The following is a 27,273-nucleotide window of genomic DNA, read 5'->3' as shown; positions in this document are numbered from 1 at the left end:
CCCTACAGATTAAGTGTCTTTGTTAATAAAATAACCAGGGCCGATCTCTTTGATGATACAATGTGTCACATAGTTTAAGTTTGTGAGGATGCTTTTGACATCCAAAAGAAGATCGTTGCCTGTGCCTTCCTCTAACAAAGTTCCAACACATGCAGATAGTGCTGATACGACTCCCAGAGCACTCTCTCCATTGTCACCTGGCTGTTCTCCCCACTAACTGCTGAGAACTGTGGAAAAGTTGCCCGTGCTCTCTAACAAACCGCTCCTCTCTGTCTACCTGCTGACATGTCTGTCTTTGCAACTCTTCCCCCTCCGTCTGTCTCAATTCCTCTCTCCCCCTCCTCTTCCCCCTCTGGTCTCCCCCTGCTGCCTGCTTGCTGCTGCCCTCGCTGTCCCAGCCTTGTCCCAGCTCCAGGCTCTCTGAGGTCTCAGAGACTGGGCAGCTCCACAGTGACTGCAGCTCCCCCTCTCCTCTAGCTGCTGCTAGTGCACCTCAGCACGATACTGACAAGGTGAACCACACTCATCCACTTCCCCCCTCTCTCTTATAAATGCACCACAACTTCTTCGTACTAAACTCCTAACTTGGGTGTTCACTGCATCGACGTTAGCACAGAAGTCTTTTTCTCCATTATTTTATTCAGTTCTGCATTTGTTACTATTTCCTTTTACTATATATATATTTTATTATTTTATTTTTCTATATATTTTACATATTCCATATGGATTTCTTATTGTTTCTGTTTTCAATCAATCAAAGTTTATTTATATAGCCCAAAATCATACATTTTACATTTTTCTCAGGGGACGAATATGACCCTCAGATCGAACAAGGAAAACTTCCACAGAAACCCCAAAGTTAATGGGGAAGAAATGGAAGAAACCTTGGGGATTTCCCTTAACATAATCGACCCTTTGTGATATTATTTATTTTGTGTTTTGTATTCCATTGTTTACCATTATAATATTTTTTTCCACTTTTTGTGATTGTTCCTTATTTTTGTTTTTGTTATCATCCCTCCTCCCTCCTGCACACACATCCAGTTGTCCAACGGCTTTGACAGCTACAGTCCAGCTCATTCCCCCTACATTCATAGCAACGAGGCGAGTTTGGGCTCAGGGTCAGGCACTGCCTTCTTCCCTCCTTCATCCCCATCCCACACCACCTCCTCCTGCCCCACTCGCTCATGGTCTCGCCCTGCCTCTGCCTTGCTGCCAGACCACCCTCAAAACTGCACGCTGGGCTCCACCATGGTGCCTTCATCACGAGTCCCGAGCTGGAAGGTTGGTTCATCACATCCCATCCTCCTTTGTTAAACAAGTTCATTCTTTATCAGTTTGATCATTTTTGGTTAAATCTGCAGCTTGGAAAGAAGGGGGAAATAGTTTTAGGTGTTCATCAGAAGCACTTCAGAGTAATGTGAAGTATTAACGATGAACTCTTACATGCCTTTCTTTACAGGACTGGGCTAAACCGGGCCCTTATGACCAGCCTATGGTCAACACACTGAGGAGGAAGAAGGACAAGGGGACCCCTACTATAGTGGACAGTAATGGTAGTTTGAGTAATAATAGCAGCTTGGCATTGACATCTACCTCAGCACCACCTCTGGCTGCACTACAGACATCTGTATCCATGGAGGAGAAGAACAGAACTGTAGCTGCACAGCTCAAGGTCAGTCAGTCTCAAACTCATACAAACACAGCCTGCCTCATTTAGACCATCTCACTTACAGCCAGCCGTTAGTTTGTGTTATTTATAGCACATATTTATTGTGTTATGTGTCTTTTTATATTTAGCTTTTTCACTTTTGTCTGTATTATGACTTTGAGAAGTTTGCTGTTAGCTTAGGTCTACTGTTGGATCTCTGTTCATTGTTGATTCATCGGATTTATATTTTGCGAAGGTCTATATGTTTTCGGACATTCTGTCTTGTTTTTGTGCCTAAAAACAATAATACTATGCTGCAGCACACAACAATAACATAGGTCAGTCCACATTTAATGCCATCTGTAATGCTAAGTTCAGATGACGTCACATTCAACTTCTAGCAGGCCGATGTTTTTGCAGTCATGGGATTCCCACCATTAATGTTCCCATTTAATGACTTTCATGAGCTGCCCCTAATGATTTTAATGACTTAATGTGCCTGGCTGTAGAGAGACTTTGAAACCATACTGAATGTTCTTTTTCATTGGGTGATTGCTCCAGGCTGGTGAACTTGAGGCCCATGAGGAGCTGGCTCTGGCTTTAGCCCGAGGTCTGGAGCTGGACACCCAGAGGTCCAGCAGAGACTCCATCCAGTGCTCCAGCGGCTACAGCACTCAGACCAACACCCCCTGCTGCTCTGAAGACACCATACCTTCACAAGGTAACACATTACATCTAGGATCTGATGTTCACCATCTTTTTAAGAACACTACTAAAACTTCTCTTTTTTTAAGGGTTCCCTCAGATCTTAAAAAGGGCATTTCATTTTCAATCTTGAATAATATGGCCTTAATTGTTATTAGATTATCTCAAATCAATCTTCTTTAAAAAAAGACTTGGGAAGCAGGACTTTATGCATTGTGCATGATGTTGCATTATACAATTCTAAATATATTTAGTAGTATCGTTTTTAAAAAAAATTATTTTAATATTGTTATCATTCACAAAAAGTCTTAAGTTTGAAGCTAAAGTAACCCCTTTTTTGTCCTCTACTATCATAAAACACTATGTTGTGGTATCAGCTCATTGTTAACCTCTCTATGTGTTCTCTTTAGTTTCAGACTATGACTATTTCTCGATGGCTGGAGACCAGGAGCCTGAGCAGCACTCTGACTTTGACAAGTCCTCCACCATCCCCAGGAACAGTGACATCAGTCAGTCCTACCGCCTCATGTTCCAGAGCAAACGGCCCGCCTCCACCGCCGGCCTGCCCAGCACACACACTGCGTACCATGGACAGGGGTCTTACCCACAGGGGCCCTACCCCCCCACACCTATCCACACTGGGGCTTATCCTGCTACACCTACAGGTATACACTGGTGTTGCACATTTTTACGATATCATATTGGTTGATGCTAATATTTCTTATTTAGAACACTCTTTATACATGTTTTATAATAGTAATACTTCATCAGATTAATATGTTTTTCTTGTCTTGATATCCTTTATTGTGTTTTCTTTATAAATCATTAAGGCAAATAAAAAATGGAATTTGTTATTAAATGAAATGACCATTTGTGTTTGCAGGTCCGAGTTCAAGTCAAGGATTTTATTCTGGATCCAGCTCCCATAATGCCTCTGGCTCCTACTCTACGGACCGCGGTCCAGTTATTGTCACCCCTGGTACTGCCACAATCCGCCGCACCCCCTCTTCAAAACCCTCCTCCCGCCGCTCAGGCTCAGTTACGGGCACAGGCCCCATCCCCATTCGTACGCCCGTCATCCCGGTACAAATCCCTACGGTGCCCGACCTGCCCAGGGCAGTCAATGGGAGCAGGGCCTCAGAGGAGAGGGGAAGGGGAAAAGGAGACGTAAACCCAGATTCTCCAACATTTGCGGGAGTGGAGGGCGCTGGCACGCGGCCTGTGATGTCCTGGAGCGGTCAGGCTACCACCAACCCCCCCACTGCACCACTTGCCCAGCTGCAGCAGCAGGGAGGAGGAGGAGAGGAGGAAGAGGAACAGTCAGAGGGCAACATGCTGATTGCCATCCGCAAAGGGGTGAAGCTCAAGAGAACCCTCACTAGCGACCGCTCTGCACCACGCATCGCATGATGACACAAGAAACACGAGCACAGTTAGGCTTTAGGAAAAACGTTGCTTATAAAAATGCAATGTACAGAATCAAAAGGCTTCTTATGCTACTATGAGAAATGTATCACACCTGTTCTACATGTAGCCTTTCTCATTCTGTAAACCTTCCTCACTGCAGAAGCCACCTATAACGATTAAACATAGAAAAAACATATGCTATTGTTCAGGTTCCCATTTTCTGATTTGGCTTAAGATGCCTCAGAAATTGTGCAAAGCAAAGTTTGTTAAAATACTGGTTTGGACCTGAAATGCATCCCATGCCTACTTGGTGATGAATCCTTGTTAAAGTTCAATAACACCACACAAGCCTTTACGGGTACAAGGTAAGATCTACTTTCTCACATAGGGCCTGGAATTAAGGTTGTCGCCCTAAGCACTAAAATATTCTTTTGCAAAACCCACAGCTTTTTGCTGACAACACAAGTACAGAGTAGCATTACACCACAGTACGTTCATTTCTTTAAGAGGACCGTAAAGATATATTTTGTATCCAGTATGCTTCCTGAAGCTGAGGGCTTGACAAGGACAATGTGTCTGCCTCTCCTCGGTGTAAAAAGACACTGACTATGTGTAATCTCATTGTTTAAGAGTGCGTTGTACCATTGCGGGACAAATAGGCATTCTAACTGCCTAGTGACTTGGCAGAAGGAGCACAATAATCAAGCAAGTACTTCACAGCATCAAGAGAGAAATAACAGACGCACAAGAAAGCAGTGGTGGCTTTGAAATGCACCATTTGGCACCTCCTGAATTGTATTGACCGCTTACATGGAGGGACGCCCTGATGGCTGTGTTAAAGCTGTCCACTCACAAAGGATTCAATATGTGAGATGTCCACAGAGCCAACATAGGCAGGGGAAGAACCAATACAGACAACCTCCAAAAGGAAAGGACCTGCGTTGTGTTGCAGACTGAAAATCATCTAAGCCAAAGGTTTAGGAGACTACAGTGTGACTAAAGCGTCACATGGTTGATGCCGTGACATTAACAGACTCTATAAGTGACGTCCTGTTTTAGTTGTTTTAGTATTTACATGATTTGTAAATATTTGTGGACTTTAGTCAGTGCTTCTCACTCTGTATTTCTTTCTGCTCCTCCACACTGCCACAATCAAAACATCTTAAAACCGGATGCTCATTGAACATATGATCATCAAACCCTATTACCTTAAGGATATGATTTCATTTTATTTTTCACTTTCTTTTTTTTACAACTATGAAATCATCCTTGAATCTGCAGTATCTACATGCTGAGCTTTGTAGAAGTCCTCAGTGATTTGTGTTTATACGTATATTAGCAGTTATATTAGCCCCTTCTTTTTTGTAGCATTTATTAGCCATAATGCAATTGTACTAAAAAGTATAAATATGCCATGTCAAACTCAAAGTTAAATAAGGAGGACAAATATTTGCTGATGTTCTGAAAGTTATGAGTAGAAAGCTGTTTTCATGGTAATGCCATACTGGTTTTTATTTGTCTGGTTGCTGTTATAGCTAACTCTTTGTTGTCTTCTTTGGAAAGCATGTAGCGTGCATGCTTTATTCCTTTTGTTAATAAGGTTTTCATTCAATTCCAATTTGGGTGTTTTCAGTTTTTGCAGTAGCATCACAGGTCCAGTACGTACAGATTGTATTACCCTCAAAACTAGGAAATCGCATCCCAATCCATTGTATTGGTTTAGAAATGTCAATTTAGGTGGTACAATTTAAAATATTTAGTTTTTATGCTGACAATAAGATGCATTGGAGATATGACTGCAGACTATAGGCTGACTAGTATCACTCAGGATCACTGAGCCTGTATTTTCATTTTCATTTCAGTTCAATCTCGGTGAGACCATGGCTTCTACAAGATGTAGAGATGTTATTTAGCTCTACAGGTTATTCCAAGAACTCACACATTTTTTATTTATTTTTCTTCTCAGTCTTTAAATCTCTTGTTTTCTCAACCTATTTTTATACATATATAAAATATCAGAGTAGTTGTTTACTCTATCTGTGCATGTACTATCTGATGTGTTGTTTCATCAGCTAAATGTTCTCAATACCGTCCTGCAGCGATTCATTTAAGTACCATATTTCAGTCGCACGTCATTTTAATGATAACATATGGTTTGAAAGTGAACAGTTTTGGTTTGATAATGGAGAGGCCTGCATCAGTGTTATGGTTTCACATGTTGGGAACGGAAATGTTTGCATGATGCAGAGCTGAGTCCAGTTAAGCATCAGTTTGTTCAAGATGGGCATCTCCTTCACAACAAGTGTGCTTCAATCATCATTTTATGTACACATTTAAAAAATAAATGCATTATTTTAGAGCGAAGAAGCTGAACTCTGGCTTAATCTGACCTGACATCTTGCCATGAACTTCAGTTTTTTTTCTATATTTTAAGAAGTTTTCTAATGTAACATAATTGTACAAAAGGAGACATGAGAGCAAAAGAAGGGATGACAAAAGAAAGATATCTTAATTCAACCCAAAGCAGGGGGACTTGGTTAACATAACACTCAGTTCTTTATATTGTTGATGATGTTTATATTTGTGTTGTTTTGTTGGCCGTCCACCTGTCTAAAACTTATGTTATCGACTTGTAATTTCCATATTTAAATTACTAGCATATATATATATATATTATATCAGAGTTGCCACATGCCAGTATATCCTATGAATAAGATGTTTAGAGTTTGTGAGGGTTTGAATAAACAGTTCAAACTCGTTAATAGTTTTTAGCTTATTGTCCCCCCCCCCCCAGGAGAGTTGACCTCTCGGTATGTCCCTGTACAGTTTAACAGGCTAAGATGCAGTTTGTCTCCGGAAGGAAAAGGTTGTTATTTGTTGTGTAATGACAGCTTTAGCAATACAATAAAACATATACATTTTGCTTTGGCTCACTGACTTCTTGAATGTGCAAGTCTACGTTCTGTGTGTTTCAAGAGAATCAGACATCAGATCAGACAACTAGCCTACGACTTTGTTTTTTTACAGGCCTAAAACATCGTCGACAATTTTGTTGCTGAACTTTTTGACTTAAACTTCAAGCTTTGCAATTGTTTTTGAAAGCAGGAAATTAATTTAAATTACTTTTTTGCAGATTGAACCCTCATGTGGCAAAAGAACAATGAAATGTGTGCTTATTTAATTGATTGTAAATTCAAACTGTAAACTGGGACAACGATGAACACGAAAAAAAATCTTAGCCTTTTCTCCACCAGGGGGCGTTCTTGTATGCCTCCCTTTAGCAGCCAAACCTTGTTTACGTTCTACTTGGACAATGCATCACTCCCCATCCTCAGAGGCTTGAAAACACTGGTCCAATCAATTGAAGTACAGTCAAAACCACAAATCACCCCCCCCCCCCCCTCACACCGAAGGGCATGAATAAACGCCCTAACTATTGGATTGGGAGTTATATGGTATTTTTGTTCTTCAAGTACAGTACATACCTGCTTGATTCATAACTTCCACATGGTGTCATCTTTTCCTGGGGTGTGGTGGATTGTTGGTGGAATAGCTCAAATAACCCGCGTGCATAATAGCAGAGAAGAGCACACACCCAACAGACAAGCAGTCATTTACAACACCTGTAAGATATTAACAGCCTGTCTTTTATATCCCTAACATTTAATTTCACTTTTTAAGTATGCAGGATCAAATTCGTTTTATATTTAATTATAGCAGACGTGGCTTGTTGTCGTACTAAACATGAAAGCATTTTACGGCTTTATACTGAACGTACGTCTGGCGGTGCCGTCAGAGTTACGCACGGAGGAAAGCAGTGCAGCTATTGGAAAATATTTTCGGGCTGATGACGTTTCCTCCCATCGCCTCCTACCATCCTGTCAGCCAGAGGTTACAGCAGCCGGGAAAACGCTCGCAAATATGTGATATTTCCTCAAACACTGCTGCCAGTTTAGTGTTTCAGGTATATTTTTTGTTCGGGTATCTACAAAACTTCACCGCTGGTAAAAAGGAAACGTATTCTCCGCAGCAGCTTCAAGGTTTCTTGTGGAGGTTGTTGGACGGGACAGCGGGACCATCGACTGAGGTGCGTCCGAACAGACAAGTTGAACCTTTTCCTATTTTATATTTCTCAGAGGGCCCGTAAAATAGCTTTGACTTGGTATTTTGTTAAATATTATGTAATTGTTGTTGCCAGCACCGTGTTTCTCTCTACAAATCAAGCAATACATTACGGGGATACAGGGTGTTATCACGCGATGGAAGCAACGGTTATTTCAAATTTCAGCGACATTATTTCATAATTGTCATGTCATGTTGTATTATGGGCAGACTCATGTTCTATTGTCCTCCACTCTTCTCCATTAGGTCTCCGGAGCATTATTCTACCCCCATGCCCGCCGCGATGCTGCCCTGTCTGCGCTCCGTCCTGCGGCCCACCCTCTCTCTGAGAGCCGGGTCTGCGTTGGCCACAGCCGGACTCAGCAGCCACCAAACCCCCGCTATAGCGTCCTGTGCACGGAGCACCTCAGAGCCTGCTCTCTCCATGCTGGGGCAGCGGAGGCACCTGGGCACACACCCGTTGAGGGAGAACGTGGACCCTCTCGACTCTCCCCGGGGAGCCAAGGAGTTTATTTACACTCTCCATCCCACCGAGAGGAGCTGTCTGCTCCGAGAGCTGCACAAGTTCGAGTCCATAGCCATCGCTCAAGGTAAGGGAGGTGCTACAGTAGCCTACAGCATGCATATTAACAGTAGATGGTGTACAGCAGGGAGTGGGACGGTAATGGAAATGCAGTTCAGTTATACAAATTATCTTTAATATTATATACAACATAGCAGATCATGTTATATTTATCAGAAAATGCTTAATGAATACATTTATAATTGATGATAATGTGTGTTGTGTAACTCAGTTACTCATCCCCAACTGCAGGTCACAGTAAGATATTCTATTCACTACTGGATATAACATGCAATGACAAGCAGTTAACTCTGGGGTTTGATTTTTGGATTGGAATCACAATTGACACAAGCTACAGCATCAGGAACAGGCTGTCATAACATGAAGTAACTTGTAGCGTGGTTTAGAGTATAATGCTGCTAACATCACGTCTTTGATTTGTAATGTTCTTAGGGTTAATAGAAGTGTAAAACAGTTGTATGTTGCAAGTCGGGTACAAGGATAGCATTTAATAGATTTTCTTTGTTGCATAAATCATGTCATACTTTCATGTAGCCAGTCCCTGTGACAGTATTCAGACGACCCTGACCTCCCCTGAGAGTAGAGAGGATCAATATAGTGTCACCATTACTCTCATTTACATATCTATTCCACAAGCATCACCAAGCATGACAGTGGGGATCACTCATACGCTTAAATACAGTAGCAGGTTATTTCCAAAAGTAAGGCATTAGCTAAGTTTCATGACATAGAAGGACATTGTGAGATTAAAGGAAGAGCAAGGAGGATGTCCATCTACGCAAAAAGAAAGGAGTATGTGCGGCGATCAATTCATGGATAGCAGACAATAAAAGAAGGTAAATTACATGAGTGGTGATGAAGAGAACCGCATAACACAAGGTTCTCTCAGACAGTATGCTGATCTGACCACAAATCTCTTTTAAATCTTTAGCCTTCATCATTTTTGTCTAATGGCTTTGTTTTGTACATAAGTAAATGTTGGGAAAAAAATCAATGTTCCTTCCACTGTTTCAGCATTGCCCTAGAATTGTGGTTTATGTATGAAGCATTGTGGCTTTTTTCCTGCAGGGTGATGTGGTTCTGAGAAAAGTTTTAGTCCAATGTCTCATGATGGACAAATTATTCCCTGTCTTGGGATACCTGCAGGTCACTTCAAATATCTCTGGCCTTAGAGAAGTTGAAGTCAGACTAATCGATTAAGTCTGTAAATTCCTCCACATCAACAATTTGAAGCTAATGCTCTTATTTGATGTGCACTCTCTCCGACACCAGGCTCCTTTAAGCCATAGCATCAGACTGCTGAATGTTGAGCGTACATGCATCAGTTGCTATGAATAGTGTTGTTTGTGCTGTTTCTCCTCAGGGTACAGTATGTGAGGCTCTAAATATCAATTAGCAACAACATGTGCAAATTACAGCCCAGACTGACATTATGAACATAAGCAACCCTTTGACATTGGCTTAAATGTTTAGTTAAGTACTAGTTAAGATTTTAGTTGTTCTGCATTTGTACTTTTTACATTGCCATAGTAGCTTTTATGGAGGAAAAAGACAAACAAATGTTGCATCACAATTAACTCTCAATGCAAAAGGGCTTCAAAACAAGTTTAACTAGGGAAGGTAAGCATGTCAGTGGTTGTATTGAGTATTTACAGGATCGACTGGGTCAAAGTAGTCCATCACTTCTCTCTTGAACCCAAGAATGCTTTAATTTTATTTTTTTAAGCGGTTATTACAGAGATGGTAGAGCAGATGATGGCAATGATTGTTATCTTGGCATTGTCAGTAATATTGCGAACAGGAAAAAGACTACAAGACCATGAGATGTTGTAATGGCTCTGTAGTTGATCTGACTGGAATTGTGTTTTTAAAACTCAAAACCGCTACAGTATCGGTCAGACAGAAACTTGGGAAAAGTCATTTGACTGAAACCTTAAAAGTGAACTAACTGACTGCTAGGGTTAACTTTGATTTAAACATTTGTAGAATACTAAGAGCTTTATTGAGTAGGTGTAACTGTATTAAGGGTTAAACTCATAACTTTATAACTTAGGGTTTAATGTAATTGACTTAAAAGACAATAAGAAATCAGGAGGAAGCCAGTCTAGATTTCCTTTTGAGGGCCACCAGCTGCAGAGTTAACTAATTAAAAGGACGTTGCCCCACAGCTGTGAGAACTCAGTAATCAGGTGTCCATTTTAGGTAGCACTTTCCTGGAGCGTCAGCTTCAGCGTCAGACTGGCAAAGACATTAGAGTCCTACAGGAGTCACGAGGGAGGCAAAGAGGAGGCAAATCCTACTTTGATTGAGCTAAGTATCGCTGGTGTTTTTATTTTGTTTTATTTTATTTGGTTGTTTAGCCCCTCATGCTATAATCATGTGTATTTTCTCCATTCCTGTTCATGTGTCTTCTCGCAATTATCACTGGCCCCGTGTATCTCGTAATCGATATAACTGGCCTGCTCTCGTCTATCCCACATGCTTCACTGAGATCCAACATCTAGTTTCAGGTGGCCTGTGGAATTGCCAGTCAGCTGTTCCTAAGGCTGACTTCATCTCTGGCTACGCCTCCCTGCAGTCTCTGGATTTCCTTGCTCTCACTGAGACCTGGATTACTCCATCCAACACATCCACCCCAGCAGCTCTCTCCACTGCATATTCCTTCTCCCATACACCCAGACCCACTGGCATAGGAGGTGGCACTGGTCTCCTGCTCTCTCCCAAATGGAGCTTTTCCCTCTTCAAGCTACCTAACTTCACTCCTTCCACCATTGAATTCCATGCCGTCACAGTAACCCATCCTATACAGTTAACCATTGTTGTTCTCTACCGTCCACCAGGCGCCTTTGGGGACTTCTTGGAGGAATTAGATAATCTGCTCTCACACATCCCTGAAACTGGCCCTCCCGCTGTACTTCTCGGAGACTTCAACCTCCAGACGGGGAAGATAGACGAACTAACATCTCTGTTAACCGCCTTTGCTTTCTCACTGTCTCCGTCCCCACCGACTCATAAAGCTGGCAATGTCCTTGATCTCATATTCTCAAGGAACTGCGCTACTTCTAACCTCTCTGTAAACCCGCTCCACACATCCGATCACTTCTTCATTTCATTCTCTCTATCCCTTTCCAAACATAACAAACTAATCTCTTCCCATCCTGCACTTGTCCGCCGTAACCTTCGCTCCCTCTCCCCCTCTACCTTTGCCTCGTCAGTGCTCTCAGCCCTCCCTTCCTCTGACTCGTTCCAACTCCTGCCTCCAAACTCTGCTGCAGAAACTCTCCTCTCTACTCTCTCATCCACTCTGGACTCTCTCTGTCCTCTCACATCTCGGCAGGCTCGTCAGTCCCCTCCTGCTCCCTGGCTAAATGATGCACTGCGTGCTAATAGAACCGTCCTTAGGGCAGCAGAGCGGAAACGGTGGAAATCCAAACACCGTGACGACCTCCTAACCTATCAGGCTCTCCTCTCCTCTTTCTCTGCTTCGATCTCTCAGGCAAAAAGCACTTTCTTTCAAGATAAGATCCAATCTTCCTATTCCAATCCGAAAAAACTATTCTCCATCTTCTCCATCTTCTCCACCCTCTTGGACCCTCCAAAAGCTCCTCCCCCCAACTCACTTCTGTCAAGCGACTTTGTTACTCACTTTGAAAAAAAGGTTGATGATATTCGCTCTTCTTTTTCTGACTCACCTTTACTCACCGCTGGGTCACCAGACCCTCCTTCCACCAACACACTAACCTCCTTTTCCCCTCTCTCTCCAAGTGAGGTTCTTACCCTCATTACCTCTGCCCGCCCTACCACCTGTCCTCTGGACCCTATCCCTTCAAACCTCCTTCAGACTATCGCTCCTGATATTCTACCGTTTCTCACCCACTTCATCAACACTTCTCTAACTTCTGGTCACTTTCCAAACAGTCTCAAGGAGGCAAGAGTAAACCCTCTCCTAAAGAAACCCACTCTCAACCCGTCTGATGTTATAAACTACAGGCCTGTCTCTCTCCTCCCGTTCCTGTCTAAATCACTTGAACGCGCTGTCTTTAAACAACTCTCCTGTTATCTCAATCAGAACAACCTTCTGGATCCGCACCAGTCTGGTTTCAAGGCAGGTCACTCCACAGAAACTGCTCTCATTGCTGTCACGGAAGAACTGCACACTGCCAAAACTGCATCCCTCTCCTCTGTCATCATCCTGTTGGACCTGTCTGCTGCATTCGACACGGTGAATCATCAGATCCTCCTTCGCACTCTCCAAAAACTTGGAGTTTCAGGCTCAGCACTTTCCCTCCTCACCTCATACCTGAAAGACCGTACCTACAGGGTGACTTGGAGAGGGTCTGAGTCCGACCCTTGTCAATTAACTACAGGGGTCCCTCAGGGCTCTGTTCTTGGTCCCCTCCTCTTCTCCCTGTACACAAACTCGCTCGGATCAGTCATTAGCCCGCATGGTTTTTCTTACCACTGCTACGCTGACGACACCCAATTAATTCTGTCCTTTCCCCGCTCAGAGACCCAGGTCGTCGCACGCATCTCTGCTTGTCTAGCTGACATCTCTCAGTGGATGTCTGCTCATCACCTCAAGCTCAACCTTGACAAGACTGAGCTGCTCTTCCTTCCGGGAAAAGATTGTCCCACTCTTGACCTAACAATCAACATCGGCACCTCAGTTGTTTCCCCGACTCAGACTGCAAGGAATCTGGGTGTGACCCTAGATAACAACCTGTCCTTCACTGCAAACATCGCTGCTACAACCCGTTGCTGCAGATACACGCTTTACAACATCAGGAAGATACGTCCCCAGCTGACACAGAAAGCGACTCAGGTTCTGGTCCAGGCTCTCGTCATCTCACGCCTAGACTACTGCAACTCCCTCCTGGCTGGTCTACCTGCATGTGCCATCCGACCTCTGCAGCTCATCCAGAATGCAGCGGCTCGTCTGGTCTTCAACCTTCCTAAATTTTCCCACACCACTCCGCTCCTCCGCTCCTCCGCTCCCTTCACTGGCTTCCGGTAACTGCTAGAATCCACTTCAAGACACTGGTACTTGCTTACCATGCTGCGAATGGATCTGGCCCTTCGTACATCCAGGACATGGTTAAACCGTACACCCCAGCGCGTGCACTACGCTCTGCATCAGCCAAACGACTCGCTGCGCCCTCGCTGCGAGGGGGACCAAAAGTTCCCATCGGCGAAAACACGTGGGTTTGCTGTCCTGGCTCCAGGATGGTGGAATGAGCTCCCCATTGACATCAGGACGGCAGATAGCTTGCACATCTTCCGGCGCAAACTGAAAACTCATCTCTTTCGACTCCACTTCGAGCGATAGAACTATTAACGAAGCACTTTTATACTAATAAAGGACTGGCTTATCTAAAGCCAGTTGAGTAGCACTTGAAATGTTTTTGCTCTATGAAGCCTGATGTACTTATATGATTCTGTTTTCTTCAAGTTGTATTTTGTTGGTCGAACGCACTTATTGTAAGTCGCTTTGGATAAAAGCGTCAGCTAAATGTAATGTAATGTAATGTAATGATCATTGCCCTTCTCGACGATATTGTTTTCCTCATTTCAGATATTAAATCACCTTTTTTAGAAGGGGGAGAAAAAAAATACCATAACCCTGTTTGTCTATCAGCTGATATGAAATACCTTCCTCATTCCCACTCTGTTTTCTGACTCTGGGGAATTGCCAGAGACAATTGGAGAAGCTGACCTATCATTACGAGGCGTTTCAATGAGATTCTCCATGCTCGGAGCTCCTAATAATACATCATTATTTTCCTGTCCGATGTGGATGATTGCATCCGGACCACATGCTCCGAGCGAGTAATATCAACACTGAGTGGTAAATCCTTGATGATCCTCATGGTGGCGGGGTTAATATCACACAAAGAGACACAAAGTATCACTCTGATTTTGGAACAATGTAACATGTTCAAGTTGCACCAAAGGCCATTCAAATCTTACCAGCAAAAATGTTACATCATATAAGTGTGGCATGAAAATAGAGGGATGTTATTACATCTTGAGCGAGATTTAGAGCCCCGAAGTGTTTCTCTGTCAACGCCAACCAAATCAATTGAAATGTCTTGGGTTATCAAAACATAACATTTCTTAGGATTAAAACCACTCAAAATTCTCAAACAATTAAGATCATAATAACATGACTGTAGGCAGAGGACAGGTTCTTTCCTCTTCTCTCACCTGCGGGGCAGTGCAGGCCCTGCCTCTGACATCCTCACCTTCGTGCTATTAATACCCTCAGGGATCGTCTTACCTGTGCTGTATTAGGGCTGCAGATTAGCTGAATCAGTGATGCTGATCTCACTCTCTCGCTGGCCTGCCAGCTGACTTTGACGTTTTTGACAGGCTTATCAACATCAGTCATCATTTACCCAGAGGCAAAGCCCTTACAGCCCGTCCACACAGCAGCTTTGGAAAAACTTGCCAGCCTGAAGCTCGACCAACAACCAATCACATGAATCTCCCACCCCTGACACACAAGCAGCGGTTTGATTGGCTAGAGCTTGTATTGACATATGATTTGATTGGCTGACGCTTCCGCCGAAAGCTTCAGAAGCTTCAAAAGTTGAACATTGCTCAACTTTTGCAGCCTGAAACGCCAGGAAAGCTCCGCTCTGCTTCCCACAATGCAGTTAGGCGAAAAGTGACGTCACCCCATTCAAAGTTTGCTGAATGGGGAGGAAGCTGGCTGTGTTCTTGTGGTTGAAGCTCACCAGCATATCGTTGTGTTGGGCTGCTTATACACTTCCTGTGATTCAGGTCTTCTGAATTGATTGCGTAGTAGTTCAATATTATCTGTCCTTTTTTGCTCTAGTTTTGGTCTCCACAAAATCCTGTGGGGAATAGCTGCTTCTTTAATTGCTAAATGCTCCACCCTGTTCACCGCCAGGTTCTAACTTTGTTTTTCTGCTGTTTGGTCCTGGGCAGGTAGCATACAGCCTGTTTATTAAAGTTTGTACGCTTATTGCTGCAGCTAGAAACTAGTTGTTCACTCAAAAATCTAATTAATGAGTTGAACTTTGCTAAAACAATCTGTAGACCTGAGAAGGAGAACTTCAGTGTCTTTAGAAATATTATTCTGCTAGTCCTTACATTCTAATAGAATTGTCAAAAGTGTAGAGAATTGAAGCAATGACTTATAGGAGCAGGAGAGGAGAGCAGCAGCAGATAAAGGAAGCAGCCGGAGTTCCTTGTGTTCCATCTGGCCCTCTGTGATCCTCAGATACCGAGTGACTCAGTGACATCCAGCACACTTCCACGCTTTCCCACAGACCTGCTGGTGAAGAAGAAAACCTGAGAGGAATTGAGATGGAAGCTATTTCCCTTCATGGCCCAGAGGACGGAGACGTAATGTACAGGGACAGCTAAATAGAGATGCAAAAGAGGAAAACACAGCAAGCAAAGGGGGGTGTCTGGATCAACTTTTTGACTTTCACTTCAGTGACCCTTAAAGGTCCCCTATTATACTGTTTTTCATCAATATATTATAGGTCTCAGATACATACAAAACATGTCTCTGAAGTGTTTGGCTCGAAATACCAAACAGATCGTGCATTGTAGCATCCCATAAACCCCTCAGTTTCAGCCCTGTTTCAAAAGTGCTGATTCTGTGTCTGTAGCTTTAAATGCAAATTAGCTGCTGCTGGCCACGCCCCTCTGCGAGATGTTTGTTAAAAAAACACAATGGTGCTCTAGGAGGAGACTCAGCTGATAAGCTGGGCGGGGGTTACCTTGGTTGGTGATTGGCTTATGGTTGCACAACCCAAAAAAATATTGTGACATCACAAAGTGGCCAAAATCTGATCAGCTCATTTTCAGACAGATTGTTATATACAGTAAATGGATCAGGACGAAAAGAGTGAACATTTTGTCCTGAAACTTTCAGAATCTCTTAACACAGAGGCGACACATATTTATGTATAAAAGACATACAAGCAAGTGGAATTTGCATAATAGGTGACCTTTAAGATTGTACTACAAAGTGGGCATATCAGGGGCATTAACAAACTTGCTCTTTCTTTCATTTTCTTTTACGACCTGTCATTTATTTCTCCTAACGTTTGAAACCCTTTATGTTTCAAAGCTTCAATCCTGTTTCCTTGTGTTTGTTTGTTCCGAAAAGAATGGCGCATATTTGCTATCCTGAGTGTGTTGCTCTAATAGGGCCTGCTGATATCGTATTCCACCTCTGATGTTGAAAGGGGAAACCATATCCGGTCTGTCCGCCTTTCAGATATAGCCTCATCGCCTAAACTGACAAAGGAGACCACCTTTTTATTTCTCCATCCCGCCACAGGTCTCATAGTCATGCTAATTCACACACACTGCTGCATAATGGTAGTCCATGGTGACATTTAACCTGCCGTGACCCATGCTCAATCACAATTCTCACCAGGCTGGTATGAAAAAAAAGGACTGGCATTGTTGAGAATTTGCAAGTCAATGATGCTTCCCATTATGCTGTTAATTGCCTTTACTAAATAGCAACAGTGATTATCGCTGAGTTAGGCTACTTGGATGAATAACCTGCCAGACACTCAGCTTGGTTTCTGTCCGCTGGACATTGCTGTGACTGGTAATTTATGAACAGAAAACACAACATTCAACACACAGACTGTAATAACAAACTTTGTGTATTTATTGAGAGTAGTTTGCTGCCAACAACAGAGCTGCATCCATTAACACATAATCATTCTCCGCACGCCAAGGATACTTTCACCGAGTGTTTTTTCATTGGAAACTTAGTTTGAACTGCAATGTGTGCTGAACCCAAGTGCTACCTGCTATTGCTGATGACTGAAAGGGGGAAAAAAGCAGATTGATGTTGATCATGATAGGGGATTTTTTCCCTATAAAGCATTTTACTACAACTGACTTTGCTAAGCCTGTTCAAATGTTACAAGTGTCAGTTTACAATGACAACAGTGACAAATCAATGTTGTTAGTCTTTTCTTTGAAATTGTTTTCCCTGGGATTGGATGGGGGGGGTAGGCAAAAGTAGGCTTCCAAATACAGTTCATTTTGCTGGCCTAAATGACAACTGTCAGAGATAGACTTTATTATCTATAACTAGCGAGCTAATTTAGCTTACTTAGCTTCCTAATTTGGATACAAATGCTGCCACTGACATGTTTCAAAACAAGAGCTCAGTCAGGGGTCTTAATTGTGTATGATAACTTAACGTAAAATCAAGTCTATGATAATGAAATACTCCTTGCCCTTTGAAAGTAACCCTTAGTTAGCCTACTGTAGGAAGAAGCAAGTTAGCCAGGCATGCTAATGTAGCCTTTGAGAGCAGCTGACCTGTAATCCATTACTTGTGCAAATGTTTTACTTATGAGTCTTTGTTAGAGTCCAAGTTTTCTGGGGGGGAAATGTGCCATATTGAGCCAAGTATGTGAGATTGTCTTCTAGTTGGCAATCTGGTTTATGATTCAATTCAACTAAAAGATAGAAAGAAAGTCACTGCATATGGCTCTTCTTATTTGTGACAGAGGGATCAAGTCATGAACCAAATTACACAGGCACCACAGAAGCCTGGTAATAATGTTATGCACAGCAGGTTGTGTTTGATATTCAAGGTGGGGCTTGTTTTTGTGAGTCTGTCCTTTCGATCACAAGGTTATGAACTTGACAGTTTAAGGGACAGAGATGGATCGGTTTCTGTTCCGAGTTTGCAGGGAAAATATGATAACACACTTTCTCTGCCATTTCTGATGCTATTGTGGTCTCCTCACTCACTGTCCTCTTATCTCTCCTACTCGTATCCCTTTCACACTTCTGTGAGGTGTACCGTAACACCTCCTTGGTTTCTCCTTGGTTTGTCCCTCAGAGGCTTCTGTAACTGACCTTGCTACATAGTCACCATGGCTGCTACCACTGCAGTCCCTCAAGACCTCAGTCAGCACTTATTGGAGATGATCAGTTTAACATTTCCCTCAAGGGTTGTATTTACTGCTTTGAAATACTTCCAAGTTTAACTTCGATAAATACTAGGCTGCCTATTTCACTAGCTCGTCCGTGGACCAGCCTGTTGGAAGTATATACAGTATATTGAATCTGCATAATAGAAAATAATTTTCTTTTTAGCAGCCTGCTTTGTTATATCTGCCTGACGTGTTAGTCCAATGCTCTCCTTTTAGCTCACCAACAACTACAAAAACAAAATTCCACTATGCTAACAAGCTAGCAAACTGCTTCTTTTTGTTACTTGGGATGCACTGTACAGCTTTTCACAAAAAAAAACTGCTACCGTCTGTGCCTGGAACCAAAATTCACATTTTGAAAACAGAAGGTGTTGACCCAGGTCCCTGGCTTATGCAACAAGAACAGTAAAACAGCACCAGCAGTGAACAATAGAGCATGGTAAACAGCACTCGCATGGCTGAAACCACCTGGAATAGTCAGTGCATAACAATTGTACATTTGTGTAGAACCTGGTTAAAGATGCAGGTTAGTTAGAGCGGGGTGGACTTGCTCTGCCGAATTTGAGGTTCTATTATTGGGCTACAAACCTGAGAATAATACAGTCCTGGCTGCAGTCTGACTCACAGCATTCTCCGCCTGTTTGGCTTGAAATGGAGGCTGCTTCCTGTAGTCCAGTATCTCTTTCAGCATTGGCTCACTCTCTCATTAAGACCCCCTCCTCTGCTTACACTAAAAATGTAATTGTCAAAGCAACCTTGAACATTTGGAATCAGTTCAGACGTTTCTTTGATCTCCAAACATACTCTACACTAGCCCCTGTATCTGCAAACCATGTGTTTCCTCCATCATTAGTAGATGGCGCATTTACTATTTGGTTTAACCAAGGCGTTAAAACATTCAAAGACCTTTATATTCACAACACATTTGCCTTTTTCCAACAGCTATCTGACACATTTGCACTACCTAGGCAACATTTCTTCAGGTATCTACAGATTCGCAGTTTTGTTAATAATAGATTTCCTCAGTTTCCTAATCACCCAGCTGATTCGCCGCTAGACGCACTCCTTAGGCCGTTACCTACTCTGAAGGGAATGATGACGTGTATTTACGCTCAGATTTACTCTCTTCGTTTGGTTACCCTGAACTCCATTAAATCTCTTTGGGAAACAGATCTTGGGGAGGAGATTTCAGAAGAACTTTGGGAAAAAGCCCTTGCTAATGTACACAAATCTTCTATTTGTGCTAGACATGGACTGATTCAGTGCAAAGTAGTACATCGCACACACTTCACTAAGCTTAGGCTCTCTAAAATATATAAGGAAGTGGACCCAACTTGTGACAGATGTAGACAAGCACCGGCGAGTCACGCACACATGTTCTGGTCTTGTCCGGTCTTACACTCTTATTGGACTGACATCTTTAGATCACTGTCAGAAATTACTGGAAAACCGGTCACTCCTAATGCCATGACTGCACTGTTTGGTGTAACCCCACCCACATGCCCACTCTCTTCTCTGGAGACAGCCTACATAGCCTTTGTTACCTTACTAGCCAGACGCCTGATATTGCTCATGTGGAAGTCTCCAACATCCCCTTCACACACCTCGTGGTTAAAAGAAGTCCTAAATTCAGCCAAACTCGAGAAAATAAGGTGCATAGTGAGGGGCTCCTTGGGGAAATTCCACAAGATGTGGAACCCCTTCTACAAGTATATACGGGAGCTGGACATGCCGGATGTCTCTGTACAATAGGGTGATGGACCTGCGGTGTTAAACTGTGATTAGCAGGCGGCTGACTGACCAACAAGTGCTGTGTTTTTATTTTATTTGATATACTTGGTCTTTTTGTTCCATTTATACACATTATTTGATCTCTAAATTGCATTATGGTATTAATAATGGACTTAGACTCAGAGCCTTTAGATCCTGACTTTGTTTTTGTTTGTTTTTTGTTTTTGTCCTGTCGCAGTCCATTTTTTGTTTCGTTTTATTCATTTATTGTTGTTTTGTCTCTGTTTTTTATCCTGTCGGACACAAATCACACTGTTGTCATCCTAACTTGTTTGCCAACTGCTATTGTGTTGTCTGTCTGGCTGTTTGTTGATAAAAAAATAAAAAATAAAGTTTAAAAAAAAAGAAAAGATGCAGGTTAGTGCCAATTTCTCATTGTTGCAAATTCCCTGCATTTGCTATGTACAATAACAGCCATCCATAAAAACACAAAGTCGTCCCACACTAAGAAGGAGCATAAAAGAGAAACTGGAATATGGTTTGTACACAGCTAAACTAAGGTTCTAAGTAGCATTATAAACACCTGTGCAGTACCGTTGAAGTGTATGGGCTTTGATTCTAGTAATCTGATCAATGACTAATTGACAGCCAGGTGCATGTAATTAACTGCAATTAACTTGAGTGAAAACAGGTTTTTGTAGAATGAGGGCTGATGCAGGATTTGGATCCACTTGCATCATAACTGTGGTGAGCACTTTATGTTATATAAGTGGAATATGTTGTCCTGTATCCCCATCTTTATGGGAGGAAATGTAATACAGGAAATACAATGATAGTGTTCTTACTAGCACATTTTATTATTGGTCTAAACACTTCATGTTGAATGCATGGCTTCCAAGTACCTTTATCTCTGTTGTTAACTTTCTTCAGTGTGCGGCTATCTGAGTTATTTTAGGCAGTCACTTGATCAATTAAAAATATATCTCTTTTTATCATATGCTATTCTTTGCTTCGTCCTTCATTGCTGGCTGGGTGCCAACTTCAAGACGGAGAGGAAACAAGGCTACTCTCTTAATTTCCCTGCTGTCGCTTGTGGTTTATCTGGGGGGTCTTTTCAAGGAGTTGTGGTTGTTTTTGTCTGTTTCTGTGTTTTGTCTCAGGCCCTCCACAGCTTCGCTAATTGGCACTCAGGGAATACACTGGTGTATATATGTGTCTACCTGCCATCTAGAGTTCGCTGAACCCACAGGGGGAAAAAGATACTTTGCTGAAATGTAAGGCTTCTGTTTTTGTGTGGTCATGCACCAGTGCTTTTGAATTCCCTCTCACAAGGGTGACTACTTATTATTTTCTCCTCAGCAGACAGACTATATTAAGTTGTGAGGTCACTTTTAAAAATCCTCCTGTATACATGTAAAGGGGACTAGAACAAGATAGACTTTCTTTCAAATGTGCATTTATATGCAAATCTACAGCTTTAAGGTGGACTCATTCTACCTGAACTACGTTAGACTAAATAGATGGAGATATATATAATTGAGTATTGATTGTTTTTCATTTGGTTGTAAACTTTTTTTGTGCAAATTATTTCTCCAACAAATATCAATTCAACCTAAAATGTACAAAACCGTATGCTATAAAAGTTTTTTCCCCAAAATGTTTCTCTTATTTTGTGTTTAATAATGACTGTCCCTGCCACTGACCCCCATTCTGCGTGCTGTGAAATTTGCTCTTTCCTGCCTCATAAATCACCGGAGAATATCAAGGTGCAGTGCGGGTGATGAATGGATGTAGCCTTCTGTTGTTTCTGTTCTACTGATCTCATACACACACAGACACACACGGATACAGTATGCATGCTTGGTCACACACATCAGAACAATATGCTTGCACACAAAATGAAGACAATAATACGATGATGATATCCATCCGTACAGATAAACACATGCTCATGCACACGCACACATACACACACACACTCTGCAGTCTGTATTGTATCAAACCACACTCTGATGCACTCAGTGTGAGAAAGTGAACAAAAAATCTATAAAGTCCTGAGGGGACAACAATGATGTTTCTTAGTACAGCCCACTCTCACACACACAAACTGCATTGTACTGCAATACAAAATGCCCTTGCAAAGGTTATTGTTTCTACCTCTAACACAACCATCTGAATTGGCAGAAAAACGTATATCCTCTAATTATCATTTTCATTCACTATACAGACACACAAGCATGTATTGGTCATTAATACGTTTTGCAGAGAAAGAGCTTGGCTTTTCTCATGCTTATCTCTAAATCTAAAACTCTGTTGTTCACACATTTCATGCCGCGCTGGCACCAAAAGTGTGGACTGATCCAATTGTCTCGGCAAAACAAAGACAGGGAAGCGTGACTTTTTCACATCCTTAAACAAGAAGTTGAGTGCTAATGGTTGCCTCTTCGACACTTTTAGAGCAGCAAGCAGCAAGTAAATCCAAAATGCTAAGGCTAAAGCCAGCACAGGAGTATATATTAATTATTTATGAAGATGAGTTGGAAGTCTGGCTGTCTGTGTAGGGAATACAGTTTCACATCAATAGGAGATTAAACAGGGTGCCAGACAAAGCACATTATCATTCAGATGCTGAAGTGAAGTTTGAGATGACATGAATATCACAGTTTTTAAAAATGCTGTGACAGTATGGCTCGATTGCTTTGCCGGTCATAAAATGTACTACCCAACTGTTTGATTGACTGTGATGAAAACTACAAACATTCACACCCTGCTTGGGTTGATTTGCAATAGACGTGATGATCCCCTGACTTTTCATCTAGCACCATCATCAAGTCAAATATCTTTGTTAATTGAGGTTCTTTAGATAAGCCCATAGTGTAACTGCACATATACTTTCATTTGCTATTTACATTTTCTCTGTTTCCTTTTTTAAATGTGCAATAAAACATACAAAACATCTAAATAGTTTAAGTTTCTCACTCCAAACTAAATGCTAAAAATGCTGGGAAGGTCAAGATTTGTGGGACGTGCATATGAGAATTATTGTATCTGATTTGGCCCTCAACAGTTGAGATCTGTGCCCAAATCTGTAAACACAAGCTGTCTCAGACGCCAGATGTGCTGTGCAGGTATTTCTGCAGTATAAGGGTCCAAGATAAGAGATGCTTCAAGACGAATGAAACATGGCTGCTTTGGTATTTAATCATGCTTGTGGTTAGCTACTTACCAAAGGTAATAAATATGTTCAGCACTCCCGTCAGTTGTAATTGAATTCTCTTGACACATACGCTCTGGGGAGTTGAGATAGCGTGCAATCAATACTTTATACCACTGCAGTTCTGGGCCAATAGTCTTCCACGTCAGCTCTGCAGCTCTAATACATATCTGGATGAAGCCCAGTGGATTGGGAGGGGAAGATCTTCAGGGATTTTGTATCTCACTAATGGGATTTCTCATGTGAGTGGTGATGGGACGGTGACTCGGCTGCAATTTCATCAGGTCTCATTCTTTTTAAGTAATTGGAGAATATAGCAGGAACATGCTTCTGATTTGGAGCGCAAGGCTGTATTGCATACTCCTTTCCTTCTTAAAATTGGACAGATAGAAATGTTTTGGCCATTCAATGTATGGCCATCAGCCCTCTGGGAAATAGTTTGGTGAGACAAAACTTTGTGAAGAAAATGATCAACTGGGCATTTTATCTTCGCCCTAATGTTATCCGTCAATGAGGAAGAAGGATCTTTCAGAAACTGGAAAATCAGTCTTGGCCCAGACAACAGATGTTTCTTCTTTTCAAGAATAATGTTTTGAAAAGTCAGTTTAAAGATCCTTACACACATAAGGACGATAGATTTCTATAGATGTCTGGCCGTCGATGAGCGTCCTGTCGCCCTACTCAGATTGGTGTGTCCCGCCCCGTCGTGTCTTTTCGGCCGTGCCGACACTTTCCGCCGCCTGTCGGTAAAAGGCCGTCGGCTAAAGAAATCGCTCTGATTGGCTGTTCAGCTTAGCGAATCAGTGCATGAGAAGCAAAACGGAAGTGAGGGACTCAAACAAACTATTAAGAAGGCAAATATGAGATTTCATTGAACTCCAGCTCTCGACACAGGTTCGGGAAAGCCCTGTGAGCTTCTCGCTGTAGAGTGAAAATGGAACGCACACGCTATTTGTTGTTTGTTTATATCACGCAGTCTGTCTTCTGGTTGTTGCCTCTTTTGAATGACGAATACACACTACCGCCGCCTGCTGGTAAGGAGAGTTATTGCTACTCACGCATGCGCAGTTCGTACGTGCTACTTGGCCGTCGGCTGAAGTCTTTGCGGTGTGTTCCAGTGCGACTGTTGGCCAAGACGCAGGAGACGTGAGGCGACACAACAATCGGGTCCGTCGGGACGTGTTCTTTGGTGTCAGTTTGGTGTGTAGGCCCCTTTAGGTGACAAATCTTTCAAGAATTTGTCTAGGTTAACGTTCATGTCTATTATACTGTACTATCGTCCCTCAAAGCTGTTAGCACATCAACCAGGTAACTGACCTTCCAGTGTTGTGGTTGATACGGCTGATATTCACAGTAGATCTTGCATGAAAAAAAGAGTGGCAAGCGGAGTATAACATATTTTTCTTTCTCGGAGTAACGGCCCGTCCACATGGCAGCGTGCGTTGCTTCAACGGAGACGCTTCCCATTCACTTTGAATGAGGTGACGTCATGCTTTGCCGAACTGCATTGTGGTTCCGTCGCGTCGCTTTGCCTCTGTTGCTCGCTTTGAAAGTTGAAAAAAGTTCAATTTTCAAGCGTAGTCAAATCATATAGCCAATCAAACCGCGTGCTTGTGTGTCCAGGGCGGGAGATTAATGTGATTGGTTGTTTTTCACACGCCAGACACGCCCACCGGCAAGCTTCAAGGCACGCTGCCATGTGGACCATGGATGTATAATAAGAACTGGATACAGCGTGGGAGGCGGGGTCTCGTTCTTTCCTATGAGATCTGCTCATTGGCACATGAAGTCAAAATGGCCCAACTTTTGAGAGAGCGATACGTCACAGATTACCCGTCCTGCCTGGCTGCCAGAGCAGAAGAACCCGTATGTGCGCTCACAGAGCATGCGCCCCTTAAGCCCCGCCCCCCGAGCTCCCACTTTCGGCCTCACTAGAATGAATGGAAAGAGAAAATAAATCTAGATTCGGCTTTTAGTGCATTTTACAACTTTAAGGACCGAATGATTCTAATAATGGCTATAAAATAGTTAATACTGGGCTGTTTATTTAGTTAAAAAAAATTATCCACCGATTTACAGACGTCTCTTTCCCCATGTTAGTCAATGGGAAAAAGTTGTTTTTGGCCCGGGTGACGTCACGGACTGATACGGGAGTTGCGGTTTGGACACAACGAATGTTGGGCACAGAGTCCGGCGCACTTCCTGGGGGCTTGGTGTGGACGTACCGTAACAAAGTCTAATTATCAATTTGAAATGATTGAATGCGGATGAGGTTTTTAGTTATTTTATTTTACATTTTTAGGCAATTCACTGTGTATGAACTTTGATCAAAGTTTCAAATGCTTGTATGGAAAATTGCATGGCTTCCCAGTACCTTTGAAATGTTCAAGTCTCATTTAAGGTCTTACAGCAATTGTTGTTATGTAACAGCATCAGCTGATGAGCTAAGGTTTCAGTGAGATAAGTGAGGAGTTGATGCATCAGCTTACAGAAGGGCACAGGGGGAATCGTTGAAAGCCTTTAATTAAAAGCTAGAACCACCCATGAATGACTTTTTAATGGAGAGAAATGTGTTTCGGCACAGCCATCAGTCTTCCTGTGTTAGGATATTCATCTCTGCTGCTTTCTTCCTCTCTTGTAGTTTGGTAGATTATGCTATTGTAGCTTAGAGAATTTAGCAAAAGCTGTCGAATGAAACAAAGCCTTTACACTTCTCTAAGGGAATTAGAAAGATAATATTTCATAAGGCAGTGCAGAAGCAGGAGTTAATGACAGTTTGTGTGTGAAAATAATAATGATGATGATCATATACTGGTGAGTGTGAGCTTTATTTTAAGGGCTCTCGCTGAGGTGAAGAATTGTCCGTTGTTGTGTCAGCAACATGAGACGGGCGTTGAACTGAAGGCTGTGGCCTGACGCTCGTAATGCGACACTGAGTCATGAAAGGAAAGGAGGAAGTGAGGCGGGGTGGGGACAGCGGACAGGAGGGAGGCAGATGTTTTGTTTCTTTCTTTGTATTTTGTGATGTTACAGCCTAAACTTTATATATTAAAATTAAATATTAAAATATTCCTTGTACGATGTGAGGGTCTAAGGACAGAGGGTCTAAGGACAGAGGGTGTCGTTTTTCTCATACTGATATTCTGAACAATCTGTGCTGTTGTATTTGCTGTAAAGTGTCTCTACTGTAGGCTAATTTTATTTTATGTACAGCACTTTGGCTCGACCAAAAATCGTTTATAAATGTGCTATATAAATCAAACTTGATTTGATTTGAAAAGATGGATAATTCGTTTTTAATGTGTGTGTTTTAATGTCTACTCTTAATTTAATGTATAATGTATAATGTTTAATGTATACTAATGTTTTAAGTATTTATAAGGTCATTTTAAATAGCTGGTCATTTCCTAGAGTAAGTACTTGGCGAGAATAGCTCTCCTCTCCGAAAGCATATTTGTACACACAGTGGTGCAATAACAGTATGTAAGTGATGGAACAATTTCATTATGTGGAGTAACATTTCCCATGACCTCATTAAAATCCAATTTCCAGAAACTGCAAAGAAAAGGATCTTTTCTTCAGCCTAAAAAACAAAGAAATGATTCCTTATTTGATAGCAGGTCCCTGTGTCACATCACAGTTCAGAACACTGTTGTGTTAATGTGTCATTTCCACACCTAATTTATTCTTTACCATCTCATCACAGACGGATGTCACAACTATTTAACTTCATAGTTTCCTTTATAACTTTAGTGTCACTATGGAAAACAGTTGTGTTCAAATATTATGATGATTTTGTTTTAAATCACATAACACCTTAAATATTTTCCTCCCGTTTTCCATGTCACACACACACACACACACACACACACACACACATACACACACACACACACACACACACACACAC

The 27,273-nt window shown here is 42.2% G+C and overlaps 2 protein-coding genes across 14 annotated transcripts in view; both read left to right on the top strand.

Annotated features, from left to right (window-relative positions):
* Positions 1-6,686, top strand: part of LOC117541445 (protein MTSS 1-like) — a 50,923-nt gene extending 44,237 nt beyond the window's left edge. For 5 of the 13 annotated variants that reach the window (XM_034208591.1, XM_034208594.1, XM_034208590.1 and 2 more), the window contains 6 exons: positions 399-512; positions 1,045-1,284; positions 1,463-1,675; positions 2,213-2,372; positions 2,767-3,021; positions 3,240-6,686. In XM_034208591.1, coding sequence (XP_034064482.1) covers positions 399-512; positions 1,045-1,284; positions 1,463-1,675; positions 2,213-2,372; positions 2,767-3,021; positions 3,240-3,766 — 1,509 coding nt within the window. In that variant the 3' untranslated portion in view covers positions 3,767-6,686. The remainder of the gene's footprint in view (positions 1-398; positions 513-1,044; positions 1,285-1,462; positions 1,676-2,212; positions 2,373-2,766; positions 3,022-3,239) is intronic. The other 8 variants (XM_034208599.1, XM_034208595.1, XM_034208602.1 and 5 more) reach the window with 3 other exon arrangements.
* Positions 6,687-7,605: 919 nt separating this feature from the next.
* LOC117541455 (transmembrane protein 65-like) overlaps positions 7,606-27,273 on the top strand; it is a 45,051-nt gene continuing 25,383 nt past the window's right edge. The window contains exons 1-2 of the mRNA XM_034208618.1: positions 7,606-7,850; positions 8,132-8,475. Coding sequence (XP_034064509.1) covers positions 8,157-8,475 — 319 coding nt within the window. The 5' untranslated portion in view covers positions 7,606-7,850; positions 8,132-8,156. The remainder of the gene's footprint in view (positions 7,851-8,131; positions 8,476-27,273) is intronic.

Source organism: Gymnodraco acuticeps, unplaced genomic scaffold, assembly GCF_902827175.1.
Source record: "Gymnodraco acuticeps unplaced genomic scaffold, fGymAcu1.1, whole genome shotgun sequence".
In the NCBI taxonomy this organism is placed as follows: Eukaryota; Metazoa; Chordata; class Actinopteri; order Perciformes; family Bathydraconidae; genus Gymnodraco; species Gymnodraco acuticeps.
This window is presented reverse-complemented; position numbering and strand designations above follow the sequence as displayed.